This window comes from Oreochromis aureus, linkage group 22, assembly GCF_013358895.1.
Source record: "Oreochromis aureus strain Israel breed Guangdong linkage group 22, ZZ_aureus, whole genome shotgun sequence".
NCBI classification, from domain to species: Eukaryota; Metazoa; Chordata; class Actinopteri; order Cichliformes; family Cichlidae; genus Oreochromis; species Oreochromis aureus.
The window spans coordinates 15731680-15745848 of record NC_052962.1 but is presented as its reverse complement, the minus strand read 5'-3'; the positions used below and the strand labels follow the sequence as shown (position 1 = coordinate 15745848).

Here is a 14169-nt window from a genome sequence, read left to right as displayed (position 1 = left end):
GTCTTAGCTGCTTATTAACATGAATATGAGTTGGTTACTATCACTTTATAAGTCATTAGAAAGCATAATGATTTATTCTGCATGGCTGTGTTTTACAACTGCAAGCTCATTAACTAAGTGCTTTCCCTCAAAAATTTACTTAACGGCTCCTTTATAGTAACAAATCTATTATACATGGATTACAAGCTTAATATGGTTTGTTCAGTGTTGCATGTTTAAGGTCGCACAAAAACAACCATTTCTTAAAAAACTAAATAAATATGATCTATTCTCAAGTAACAAAAAAAAAACCCCAAACAAAAACAGAAAAATGCCTCTTCAATGTCCAAAAAAGTCTTATTAAGACTACCGATTCTATAGAGAGGCCCTGACCATAAATAAGTCACTCGCAGTTTGACATGTTGGGATCTGCCAGTTTAAGATGACCAAGTGCTTTGGGTGCCTTGAAAAGCGCTATATGAAATCCAATCCATTATTATTATTATTATTTGATACTTGCAATACGTGAGATGTTTTTTACTCAGGCAAATGCATAATAAAAATGAATAATAAGGACAAAGAGACTTTGCTAAAGTGAAATGCAGCTTCATAAATATGAAACGTCTGGAGAACACGTTTCTCTGTTTTATCTAATTTGTTCTTCTCAGGTGACACTACTGGCTGTGATAGCTTTTATCTTTATCAAGCTTTATTTTCCTTTATGCTTTATTTTAACCTTTTTCATCTACTTTTTCTTTCATTTGTATTTCATCTAGACTTCTGCTGTATAAACAAAACAGTCCTTTTTTAATAATTATTGTAATTTCATGAACAAAGACAGCGATATTTTTTCTCGGTTCAAGCTGACTCGCAGCTTTTGAGCACGTTGTGGAATCATTAATGAGAAGCCCGTTTCTATTTTAGCACACAGCTTCCTTTGGAGTTGCTGAATCGGGGGGATCCACCTACTAAAATAGACTTTGTTTTGTATTTTTCTCTTTCTGTTGTCGAAAACACAGAAGTTAGTTCTAGCTTCAGATGCTGTAATTAGCTGCTGCTTTAGCAAATCAAATATCGATTTAAAACTGAAAGTGAAAATGCAAATGAATTTGGCATGGGGTGTCACATAGAGACCTACTTCACCAAGCAACGAGGAACTGGGATGAACATCACTAAAATGATCAAGACTAGAAGAAACTAAAATGACCTAACTCTGTGAATTGGACTGATTAAATGTGCTAGACTCAACTGGACAGCACAGATTAAAGCTGACAGAAGACTGAATTGCACTGCTGTGGAAAAGATTTGATGAATGCTCAGCTGGACATCACTGGCCTGTAATAGTTTAGCCTGGATGGAATTGGACAATTATGGATCGAATGGATCACTGGTATATGATATAAAACAATCGGCAAAGGTTGAATGTCTCTTTCATCATCTGCCAGTCAGCTCCGGTTATCCTCCGTGGACTTCAAGACATCACAAAAACGTGCAGCCCAGCTTAAAGAAGAATGCAGCTCCTCAATATTATGTGCACAAATTGATAAGTCCTTCTTTGCCTACTGCAAAAGGAGATTGCTCAAAAATGGCATTTACACTCACTGGCCACTGCATTTAGTACACATTTTCAACTGCTCTTTAACTCAAATATCTAATCAGCCAATCACATGGCAGCTCCATCCATCCAGCTCCATCAATATAGGCATGTAGACATGGTCAAGGCGACATGCCCAAGTTCAAAATGCGTGTCAGAATGAGGAAGAAAGGTGATATAGGAGACTTCAAACATGCCATTGTTGCTGTCCATTGGTTGGTTTGAGAATTTCAAACACTGCTGATCTACTGGGACTTTCCCACACGACAATCTCTAGGGTTATCAGAGAATGGTCAGAAAAGGAGAAAATGTCCAGTCAATGGCAATTCTCTGGGTGCCTTTTTTGCTCACAAGTTGAGCAGGCAATATGCTGCACGTGCTGGAGGGCTAAATGCTGTGGCCCGGGTCTGACTCAGATCCGAGGCTTGTTGTTGCATAGCCCTGTCTCATCTTCACTGCACAATACAGGCAAAAAGGAACCCCCAAGACATGCTTCTATCTGATTGGAAGGTTGCAGAAGAATGTACAACAGATGTCCTACAGCTGCAGAAGACCACACCGGGTGGCACAAGAACAGGAAACTTAAGCTACAATGTAGCCTAGTCTGACAATTCTCAATTTCTGCTGCAATATTCAAATGAATTTTTACATATGCAGGGATCCATTCTGCCTTGTGTGTTTAAATTGAGCATTGTTGCCTAACTGAGCCTAACCACAGCCTGAATATTGTTACTGACCTATGACCCTGTACCATTATCTGATGGATGCTTCCAGCAGGATAACACACCATGTCACAAAGCTCAAATCATTGCAAACTGCTTTCTTGAACATGACAATAAGTTCAGTGTACTTAAATGGACCATACAAGCACTAGATCTCAATCCAATAGAGCACTTATTGCAATGTTTTGGAAGATTCACATCATGGATATGCAGTCGACAAATCTGCAGCATCAGTGTAATACTAACTTCAGAGGAATCTCTGCTGAGGCCAGTGAGTTGGCTTTTTAACAAGAGCTTAATAATAATTCATTGAAAATGCACAATAGCCTCTAGGACAATGTAATCCTTCAATTTCAAAACAATTAGCCTATTTTCAGGATGGGCTTTAACACAAAGAGCCACACACAGCTTTGTTATTACTTATTAAGCTTGCTGCCGGGAGTTTCCTTGTTAAAATTAGAAAAGATCTGTTTTCCCTCCATCTTCCCACCCCCAGCCCCTTTCCTTCTCCCTTTTATCGTACCCAGAATGGCCAGCACCATGCCATCTTTCAGCACTTCCATGGACCCTGAGCAGACAAAGAAGATGGCCTGGAGAGCGTCACCCTGTCGAAGGAGGTACTCTCCTGGAGCACAGAAGGAGGTCTTGATGTGCAGTGACAGGGAGCGCAGGCAGCCGCGACTGGCAGAGGCAAACAGCGACAGCTCCAGGATCTCCTTGTTAAGGTGCATGGTGATGTCAGATCGCAGCTCATCTGGGAAGTCCTTCAGCAGCTGTAGAGATGGGGGGAAAAATAGAAACCAGAGAAGGATGTGAGCAGCATGACACTTGTAATTGTAAGAAAAAAACATGTACCTAAAGTTAAAGGATATTATTATTACTATCATTATATAGTAATAATTACCTTTATACACCAGTACTAACCAATGCAACACCTGTGGCTGCAACACAGACAATATAAGGTGAGAATCGGGAGAAACGCTGTCATTTGCACATCATCTATCTGTCCATCCCCTCATCGCGACAAAAATCTGCAGCTCAGCAGCATCACAGCTGATCAATGAGTCATCAGAGCCAGGCTGACTTTAATCAACAGGCCCATCTATAATTCATTTCTCTGGGTTTCATCATCATCACTCACTCCACTCCCTGCTCTGTTTTCTGACAGCTGTCTTGCAGGCATTCACAGCCTAGAGGGACGAGTTGCTACTATACTGCTGACTGGTTGCCTCCGTTTCCCTGAGCTTGTCAAGCAGAGGTGTTGTTCACCCTGTCTTACTGTGTGTTTTCTCTACATGGTCCTGAAGCCACATTTGCACACTTAGATCTGTTTGCACATGTTTCCTTTCGCTCGATGTTGTCTTCAACATAAACAAAACAAAATCTGGTTTTGAAAACCAGCCTCGAATCATCATTTTTGAAACTGAAGGCCGACAGCTTGTCCTCTAAATATCATCATGCATGGACAAAAAAGTAATGTCTTTTTCTCCCTGTGAGTCAGTGCTCAGGGCTAAACACACCAGTGTTCACTGTGGGTAATCATAGTACCATTGATTGTGTTTTCACCTCTACCACGAGCCTAAATGTGGCTGACATGTAAGGAGTTTGTGAACTTTTAAATGAATTATTGATCCCTCTGAGCTGTGCTGTTGGACATTTAAAGTACAAGTGAACAGGCCAAGTAGGGAAAGGGTTAATACCAACTTAAGTGAATACTGTATTTGATGGTGATGTTGGCAAAGACACTTTGAATTTCAGTTTAGCAAAAACCAATCAGGCTGTCTTCCTTTCATACCTCGTTACAGTCGATGCCGTTGTTGACCGACCAGGTTGTTTGAAAGTACTCCAGCATTCGCTGCTTGAGGCTCTGCGGCAGATGATGGACACGTATGAAGTCCTTGAGATCTTTGGTTTTGGTGTGGTATAGAGACCAGCGTGAGTACATCCTCTGGATAATGGCTGTCACATTACCAAAGACCAAAGCGTGCATCAGTGCTGCAGGTAAGAAGAGATGAAGAAGGAGAGGGGAGGAAAGGGTGAAGGAGAGTTAATGAAGTGGACAATAAGCATGGATGACATACAGTGAAAAATGTGCTGATACTGAATTGTCAAGACAGGGAACAAAAATAGGAAACCTGACTAAACACTTTTCTAGACTGGTTTATGTATCTCACAGTAAACCACACTGTAAAAAGAAAATCCTAATATAAAAGTATTTTACTGTGTATTTTACAGTTTTGTTCTGTTCTTCTAGAATATCATTAAATTTACATAAATAGACTGTGATTTCACATTTCAAATGTAGATTAACGTAAAATCACTGTAATGTAATAAAACATAATTTTCTTGTTTTTTAAATATATTTGTCTGTACATATGCATATTTAGATTGTTAAAATACATTCACAAATGTATCCTGATTTCACAAATATTTCTCCGTTATTTGAAAGATTGAACTGTTAAATTCAAATGTAATGCTATGGAAAAATATATGAAATGATTCTCATAAACTTTTTTAAGATAATTATTACTATTATTGCTATTTAGGGCGATCGTGGCTCAAGAGTTGGCAGTTCGCCTTATAATCAGAAGGTTGCTGGTTCGAGCCCCGGCTCGGACACTCTCAGTCATTGTGTCTTTGGTCAAGACACTTCCACTACCGCCTACTGGTGATGGCCAGAGGGGCCGATGGTGCGATATGGCAGCCTGGCCTCTGTCAGTCTGTCCCAGAGCATGCAATCCATTATTATTTAAACCAACTGTTAACTGTATATTTCTGTACATTTAAGTATTATTATTCATATTGCCACATTCATTGACCTTGTTTATAGGTAATTTCATTGTTTAATCACATTAAAATGTTCCTAATTTAATGTTTAAAAGCACTTGAAAAAGGCAAAATCCCATGTAAAATTAGGGCAACAAACTGTATTGTCATTACTGAAAATAACCGTATTTTTATGAGAAAGTTATTTTCTGTTATTTGATGGTATTATTTTGGCGCCCCAGCTGCCGGAATGTTACTGTTTTTCTAGGATTTTTTTTTTTTAACAGTGCAGCTCAAGTGTTACAAGTGCAGCACAATAATAGTAGAAAAACATGGATTTGGACTCAGATCATCTGTTGCTCAAAGCAGGTCAGTGGTACATGGAGAAAACAGGAACTCTGTCATATTTTGATTTATTTATTTATTAATATTAAATAAGCAACGGGAATAAGGCTAGTTTTACAACAGTTCTGCCTCCACTTGATTTCTATGATCAAATGAACATCAAATCAACTAAATATACACATGCATATCCTGCAGCTCTGCTCCTAGAACACAGGAAAATCAGGATTAGGTCTGGCAGGGTCTTATTTGATTGGGATGACAGATACCTGTCCTGTCCACCTAAGCTCATCCACTTTTCAGCGGTGCTGCAGCTGTGTCGCACGCTGCAAGACGGGAAAGTGGGACTGCTGTGACAGCGATTACTGATTGTGGCATGAGCCATTAATGAAAGAAAACTGAGCTTTAAGCTTCACCACTGAAAACTAATTACATTTTATGTTGTACACTGTTGTATCCCGGTAAGGTCATTTAGTCATATTATTCATGTTTGCATTGAATGATGGAATAAAATGATTTAATTCAATTCCACCCATCCAGTTTGGCCTATGTTTCCATATAAATATGAACAGGTGCTTGGTTCTAGTTTTTATTTCGTGTAAACCCAACAGGGATAGCGTGTGTGTGTGTTTGTGTAAGCACATGTTTGTGTGGTGTGTCTGTGACAGCTACTGCTACTGCCCCAGGCAGCCAGGGACATTTAGCATTTAGCTGAACCAGAATTGGGAGTGTCCACAGGGAAAACCCCCACCACGGTGACCTCTCCTCATCCCCAAAACACAAATGTAGTGTAACAAGCCAGTTTAAACTGGATCAGACCTCCCTGCAGTTGTGTGCCAATGAAATATAACAGCTTACAATGAAACAAGTGATGGACCAGGATCAGATTTTGTTGATGTTCCATCCATCCTGCTTCACTGCTTATCCAATTTCAGGTAAGGGTCATTTGTACAGGTAAGTATAATTCCACACACTGTTGTCTCAATCTGATCTCATCATAAATGTAACTATTTCCATCATTTCCAAAACACCTGTGCACTCAAGTTAATGTGACGATATCTCACGACTGATTGTTTGTTCGTGTACCTCCTATAAGCATGACACAAACGGAGAAGATCTTCTCAGCATCAGTGTTGGCTGACACATTGCCGAAGCCCACGCTGGTGAGACTGCTGAGTGTGAAGTAGAGTGAAGAGATGTAGACGCTTCGGATGGAGGGACCACTGCCAGAACCATTAACACCTCCTGTGGGATAGTACGGCGACTCCAGACGCTTTCCCAGTTCATGGAGCCATCCTGTTTTTAATATAGTGTAAACAGCAAACGGATGGTTAGACAGACACGTGGCATTTGTTTCAATTTCATAACAACAGTTAATATAAAAATTAAACTCGACTTGTAACAAAATTTCCACAAAATTACCAGCCTTCATTTTTACTGGTTATCATGAAATTCCATGCAGTGAAGAATCTAGTTACACCCTAACCCAACAACACTGTTTCCCAGTTCTAGGAACTGTGGTTAGCTCTCCTATAGTGGATTTCACAGTGGAAGCAGATCAGCTTCTCAGGAACCAGAACTGGTCCCAGTTCAGTATAGTGTGGAGACATACAGCTGATCCCAAGAGTCTCCTGGAGACACTGATGAATGGTAATTGGATGGAAGCTCCTCATAGCCGCCTCACTTCACTGCTTACTTGAGCATCAGAAATGTGTAATTAGAATGCAACACATTAATCCTGGCTCATGTACTGACCTGATATTTTATGACACTGAAATGCAGTAATTGGTGAAAAGAAATCTGCATTGCTCTCATGACCCACTGGATAATGACCGGGATCCAGTTATGAAGACGCAAGAACAAGGTAATTGTGAGCAGCACAGCTTATCGATGCTAACCAAAAATCAGCCAAACAGAGCTCGTTATATATAAGTGACCTGAGGACTAATGGGGAAGCCTCATCTTTAGTTATGAGGAGAATTAACACATTTGCACTGATTTTACAATGCACACACACATAACTGTTGCTCTCACCTTTTTTTCTCCAACAACAAAAGGAACATGATTCACTCTAGCAGAGTGGCTCTACTGTAAAGGCTTAAAATCCTATATGAAGACCCTGATGACAAATGCATATAAAGGTAAATATAAGATCTCACTTACAGAAAAACAACTGTATCTTTGGTTTTAATGGCACTTCAGAAATTTAAATTTGACTTCTGTCCTGTTCAAGTTTGTCTTCTTGTGCACCTCTACACTATGGGTGATGAAAGCTTTTTTAAAAAAAAACAAACAAAACAAAACCTGCAGCCAGCGAGCCAGCAGGTAGTGCATCAGGTGTGAAGCATAACAATGAACATGAAGTTGCTGAGTTTTGGTAATGTCCAGTGTTGTCAAAAGGAGAACATTCATGGGCCAGGACAGCACAATCTTTACTCGCCACAAATCCAATTAAGCATATTTCACTCTCTCTGAATTTGTCCACTTCTCCGTAATGATATTCAAGTTGAAGGTTAACCGTTCTGACACAGTGGAGTAGACCCTACATGCAGCATAGATGCACAATTTGCAGGTGCACCAAAGAGGACTCTCCAGAGAACAATCTATCAATTGCAGCTGCACTGGAAGCAGTCCAGAGGTAAATATGAAGGTAAAGCTGAAAGGGCCAAATTTAAACGAGGTAATGTTTTTGGCCTTTAGGGATACAGTAGTAATAAGAAAACTGGCATGTTTGCCAACAGCCACACTGCACACAAAACATACAAGCTTGGGTCTGGGAGCTTGAGGGTCCTGCGCAGTATTTTTGCAACTCATAGGACTCTGTTGTTCTGGGCAGAGATGTCAGATGTTGTTCCTGGACCGAGTGCTCCGATTACCACTCCGATTACCACATCTCCTGGTATGTATGTATGTATGTATGTATGTATGTATGTATGTATGTATGTATGTATGTATGTATCTATCTATCTATCTATCTATCTATCTATCTATCTATCTATCTATCTATCTGTGTGTGTCTTTTGTTTTACTAGCCTTTATTATAGCCTTTGTATGAGTCTGAGGTTTTGAGCTGTTTATTGTACAGATTTCGGCCCATAGAAGCTCAGCGTTTCTTTTATACTGAGTCTGACAAAACTAGATAATGACTCCTTCAGCTAGAACAAAAACTGAGGCTGTTTTTTAGCCCCACATTTCGTCCCAGCATTTGATCTCACCGGAGTCAGTTTTCCATTAGCATCTTGTAACAAAGTTGATAACAAATCTCTGCAGGCACGCATCACATTACATGTACACTGTTACCACAGTGGTGGGTAGCTCTGAGACTTATTTATTTATTTATTTTCACATGGCTGCAATATAATAAATTCAATTAATTTTTGGAACAAAACACAGCAACAAATCTTTTCCTTTCTTTGTCTGGTTCTCTGTGATATTCTAGCAATATTTGTGGTGAATCAGCACATTCAATGTCTTCCTGTGAATGATAGGAGGTGGGAAGATTGTATTACATTACTAATCCAAGCACCAACAGCGCCTGAAGATGCTACAACTGATACTGGCAAAGTGCCCAGTAGCACCTGTGCTATGCTGAAAAAAAAGGCAGGTTTCAGTACAAGTCATTGTTTGTTTTGACATTATAGGATTTCGAAGGTGCTCCGAGGAAGAGCACTACAGATGCAATGTTTTATGTGAGAGTGTTGATGGAGAAGTATAGAAAAGGTCGAAAAAAGTGGCACTGTGTCTTTATGAATCTAGAGAAAGCATATGATATGGTGCCAAAGGAGGAGCTCTGGTACTGCAAGAGGAAGTCATAAGTGGCAGAGAAGTATGTTATTGTGGTGCAGGACATGTATGAGGACAGATAGACAGCGGTGAGGTGTGCAGGAGGAGTGACAGATGGCTTTAAGATGGAAGTGAGATTCCATCGGTGATCTGCTCTGATCCTTTTCTTGTTTGCAAAGGGACAGATGAGGTCAGGCAGGAGTCTCCTTGGACTAGGATGTTGTGACGACACTGAGATCAGCAGTGAGAGCAGAGAGCAGATGGATAAAAAAATATGGAGGTATCCTCTGGAGAGAAGAGGAATGAAAAACAGGAACTACGTGTGTGCGAATGAGAGGGAGACAAGTGGAAAGGTGAAGGTGCAAGGAGCAGAGGTAGTGAAGGTACATGAGTTTAAATAAATGGGGTGAACCATCCAACACAACGGACAGTGCACGTGAGAGGTGAAGAAGAGAGTGCAGGCAGAGCAGAGAGGGTGAAGAGTGTCAGGAGGGATTTGCAACAGAAGGACAGCAGCAAGAGTGAAAGAGAAGGTTTACAAGATGGTAGTGATGGTAGGAAGCAGATGATCCACTGTGGCGAACCCTAAAGGAAGCAGCTCAAAGAAAAAGAAGAGTTTGAAGATTTGCGGTTTAATTTAAGATTATGGTAAGATTTCGCCCGCCACTGACCAATATCCCAGTTGTTCGTGTTGTCCTCCATTTCCTTCTTGCCGATGATGTACCAGATGCAGGCCATCCAGTGAGCCAGAAGGGCAAACATGGACATCAGCAGGGTCAGAACCACAGTGCTGTGCTGCGAGTAGCGATCCATCTTTTGGAGCAGCCTCAGCAGTCGAATTAACCGCACAGTCTTCAACAGGTGCACCACTGACACCTGTAGGTAAACAATAAACCAAGGTGAATCTATTTGTAGATAATGAAGTAACTGGTTACATACAAGTTCTCAGTTTTAATTGACAGATGCATTTTTAAATTATATGGACAAGGAGACATTGAATCAAACAGTTTAAAAATAACATAAAATTTACATTCTGTACTAAATTTCAAAGCCAGCATGAACTTTAAATGATTGTCAGTTATTAAAAGTAGTCTAACCAACAAATTCATCTCAAGAGGAGATGTAAAAAGAAGTGTTCAAGAACTAAAAGATTAAATGTATTCTCAGTTTTCTCAACTTTTACTTTTTTACAGTGTCTCACAAAATCAAGCGAAGCTAACCAGCCAACTCGCTGGTGTTAAGAAGCTCCCCACTATGATGTTTATGGGAGTCATATCAAATAACAGCCACTGACTATGTTAATAATATTTGATTAACGCACTTTTGTGCACATGCAGCACTAATTATAGGAAAAAAGGAGGTATTTTTCAGCATTAGTTACTCAGTTGCTCTCTGACTCTATAATGTGATCTGTATGAAAATTTGCTGATGACATAACCTTGAATGCAAGAGAAATCAGCCTGTGTTGGTTTTGTGTTTTAACTTAAAATTTCCACCTTCAGCTGAGTTTGCTTCTCTGGACTTTTTATGCCTTTTCTGTTTTCCTTCATTCTGTAACCAATTAAATTTTGGGCCATGTCTTCTGAGCCCTCCTCTGACTTGCACCTGCTCCTCAGGCAAACTGCACCAACAGTCTATCATTTGGGACTTGCTGTCATCTTTCCCCACAGGAGATGTACACACCAGGTATTATTAAGAAGGATGTAGGACAAAGAGGACATGTGATACATGTTACATGTGTATTTGTGTAGCGAGGAGAGGAAGGAGGGAAAATTGGATGGGAAAGTAGGCCAAAAAATCAGATTTAAATACTGTATATAAAGATAGGGAGTAGTCAAAGCATCCAAACAGTTATTTTCACTTCCACAAAAATAAATAAAATAAATCATTCAGCTGTGATATTCTAATCAAGAAACTTTCTTAAGAGGCATTATGATCCTGTTCATATCAATTTAAGGAGAAGAAAAACAGCAGATCTCAAGATCACGTCACTATATTTGAAAACATAAAAGTATTTGGTTTCGGATTTCTCTGTGCAGTAGCAATTACTCGCTGAAGTAGTTTAGGTCATCTAAGAGAAATCAAAACACAATGATGAGATAAAATTCCTTAATAAAGGAATTCTGCTTCAGCTGTGTATCACAGGGCCAAATCACCAACACTGCTGATAAAAATGGTCTCCTGCAAGTGCTTCCAGCAGCACCTTAGGGTCCTCTATACCGAGCAAATGGAACAAAGCATCAAGAGAAGAGTGGCACATTAGAATGATAAAAATAGTGTGCAGGAACACTGGGACCAAAGAGGTCATGCTAGTTAGGCCTCGCATGACCCAGGTAGCATGATATATTCTGTACACAGTGTTTTATGTCTCAACTAAATATTCAAGGCAAGATAACAAACATCACATTGCAAACATTGCAAAGCTAGCCCCAATGTATGTGGTACCGGGCCCAGAGGTTTTGTCTTTAAAACTGTAGAGGCTGGGAAATTATAGAGAGTCAGAGTGAGGAACCCTATGCATTGAAGATTGGGCCCATCAAAGGTGGCCAGATACAGTGAGATTAATCAGTCTGTCACACTACAAACAGCCTCTGTCATACACCGAGAAAAGTCGCTGACTAGTCAGCGCAATCAAGACTTCAAGGAAAATGTCAAAGAAAAAGCATAAACTGCCAATTGTAGATAAAACATTTCTCGGTATTGCATAGGTCAGTCTCACGTCTAGACGGTCACTTTAACCTTGCAAAGATGTGCAATGCATTGACTGTGGTGTGGTGTTGTAAGGGTATATCTCTGAACGCTAAGCTTAAGCAGACAAAGCTAAATCAGGGTCCATTAGAGTACCGTGTGCTGACACACCGCTGCATACAATCCACACATTGTATGCAAAGCTAACCACACCATAACAACACAAAATCTGTGTGGATGGATGTCCAACATCTGTGTCCACAGCACATGCATTATTTAACATATGTAATAAAGAGTGTCTTTTCTTTGGGACAATTTGTTTCTCTGGCCCCTGGGTTACATTCGATGTGCAGACTCAGATATTTTCTCAGGCTCTGTGCTGATTATCAGCAGGGCACCATATAACTATTTTATGTAGTAATAACTAGAATATATCAAGGGTTGTTTGGGTGTACATGGGTGCATGTGAGGGGACAAGAAGTTAAAGGAGGGAATTACAGTGCTTGAACAAAGCTAAGAGGAGGAGATATGTGGACTGTCCTTATCAGAGCTTCTCCTGCACATGTCTCCAGTTTTATGGTAGCTTGTCCTATCGCTGTGAGAAATAGAGAGCTGGTGCAGCATGAGGCGTAATGAAGCCTCCTACTGAGCCCTGGGGAGAAGCACCATCTCCTCTCCACCATCTATCACCACCCCACATCCCACCTATGGAGCGAGCAGGCTGCGCCACGTCCCGTTCTCTCCAGCGCCATGAGTGGTAAGCAATATAATGTAGCCAGCAATGCATATGTGCACCACCTGCTACTTTTTCCTTTAACTTTTCCTCCTGTCACTTCCATCTCACCCCTGCCATTCACATTTTCATTTCCTCTGCTTATCGGGTGTGAAATATATATGCTTTGCAGCCTGATTGCTTACTTCTGCTTTTTGTGCGCGTGAGACCATAAGGTTGCAGAAATGCTCATTATTTCTCCCCCTGTAGCCACGCCTTTAGCCCTACACGCCTATCACAACAGCATGACCAGTCCTGTTTATTTATTTATTTATTCATTTATTTCATTAATGCCACGGTATCGGGTCAATAAGCATGAACAACATTGTTCTCTAATGCCAACAGGGCATCCAGCCATGCAGACCCAGGAGACCTACTCACAGCAGCTTTTATTATGACTGTAAGTCTCAATAAATCTAGCGGAGGTTTCTGTTTACATCACCTATGTACTGCTGAAAAAAATGTTCATATCAGTAAAAAGCCAGATTATTTCAGCACACTTTTCATTTAAGAAAGTAATAAGAACTGAATGAAATGTACTTATGGTGGTAAACATTTTCAAGAGAAGAAATGCTATTAAAATTTCTGCTCAGGACAAGTTTTTGGACCTCCTGTGTTATTTTCTTGAAAAAAAATATTTCAGTTAAGCAGATAAAATCAAAATTTCTGTGGGGACTAAAATGTTCAAGGTCAAGGTCAACTTTATTTATAAACAGGGGTGCACATAAGTGGTCCGCAGGTGCGCATGTGCTGTCAAAATGAAAGACGCGCACCAGATAAAAAGTGCAACGCGCGTTTGCGTACATATAAAAGGCACTGTTTTTGTCCGCTAGAGTGGGATTTACACGGCATATTCTGCACCACATCTCTGTGCGTTCATCATTTGTTTGAAGCCAGCTCACCTCCTGCAACCACTTTTCCGAGAATACGCGCTTCTTTTGCGGTTCAGACTCCTTCTGACATTTCTTTGGAGGTGGGGGAACACCAAAGTAATTGCTTAAAGGAGCTTGCTTCTTCGACAGCTTTAAGAGTTCTAAACAAATGTCTGTCCTCCTCCAGAAAATCTTATGTACGCAAACGCGCGTTGCAACTTCTTATCTGGTGCGCGACTTTTATTTTGACAGCGCATGCGCACCTGTGGACCACTTACGTGCACCCCTGTTTATATAGCACATTTACAACAGCTCATGCTGGACAAAGTGCTTTGTAAACTAAAATGCAACAAAAATAAGTAAAATACACAACAATGATGTTAATGGGGCTGTTAAAACAAAAAAAAAATGTTTGGGCCAACTTGTGCTAAAAGCCAGTGGATAAAAATGTGTTTTCAGTAAAGATTTAAAATGTTCGAGCGTTTGTGCAGATCTAATATTTAGAGGCAGACTATTCCAGAGTCTGGGACCTGCCACAGAGAAGGCTCTGAAAGAGTAACGTTTTAAATTGGATCCTGTAAGGAACAGGAAGCCAGTGTAGAGAGGCCAACTCTGGGGTTATATGCTCCTTCCGTTTTGTACTAGTCAGCA

The 14169-nt window shown here is 40.4% G+C and overlaps 1 protein-coding gene across 1 annotated transcript in view; it reads right to left on the bottom strand.

Annotated features, from left to right (window-relative positions):
- The window catches only part of kcnh8 (potassium voltage-gated channel, subfamily H (eag-related), member 8), a 57401-nt gene that overhangs the window by 13134 nt on the left and 30098 nt on the right, over window positions 1–14169 (bottom strand). The window contains exons 7-10 of the mRNA XM_031756093.2: window positions 9858–10062; window positions 6490–6699; window positions 4091–4290; window positions 2819–3068 (exon numbers count right to left, since the gene is read on the bottom strand). Of these exons, the coding sequence (XP_031611953.2) occupies window positions 2819–3068; window positions 4091–4290; window positions 6490–6699; window positions 9858–10062 (865 nt within the window). The remainder of the gene's footprint in view (window positions 1–2818; window positions 3069–4090; window positions 4291–6489; window positions 6700–9857; window positions 10063–14169) is intronic.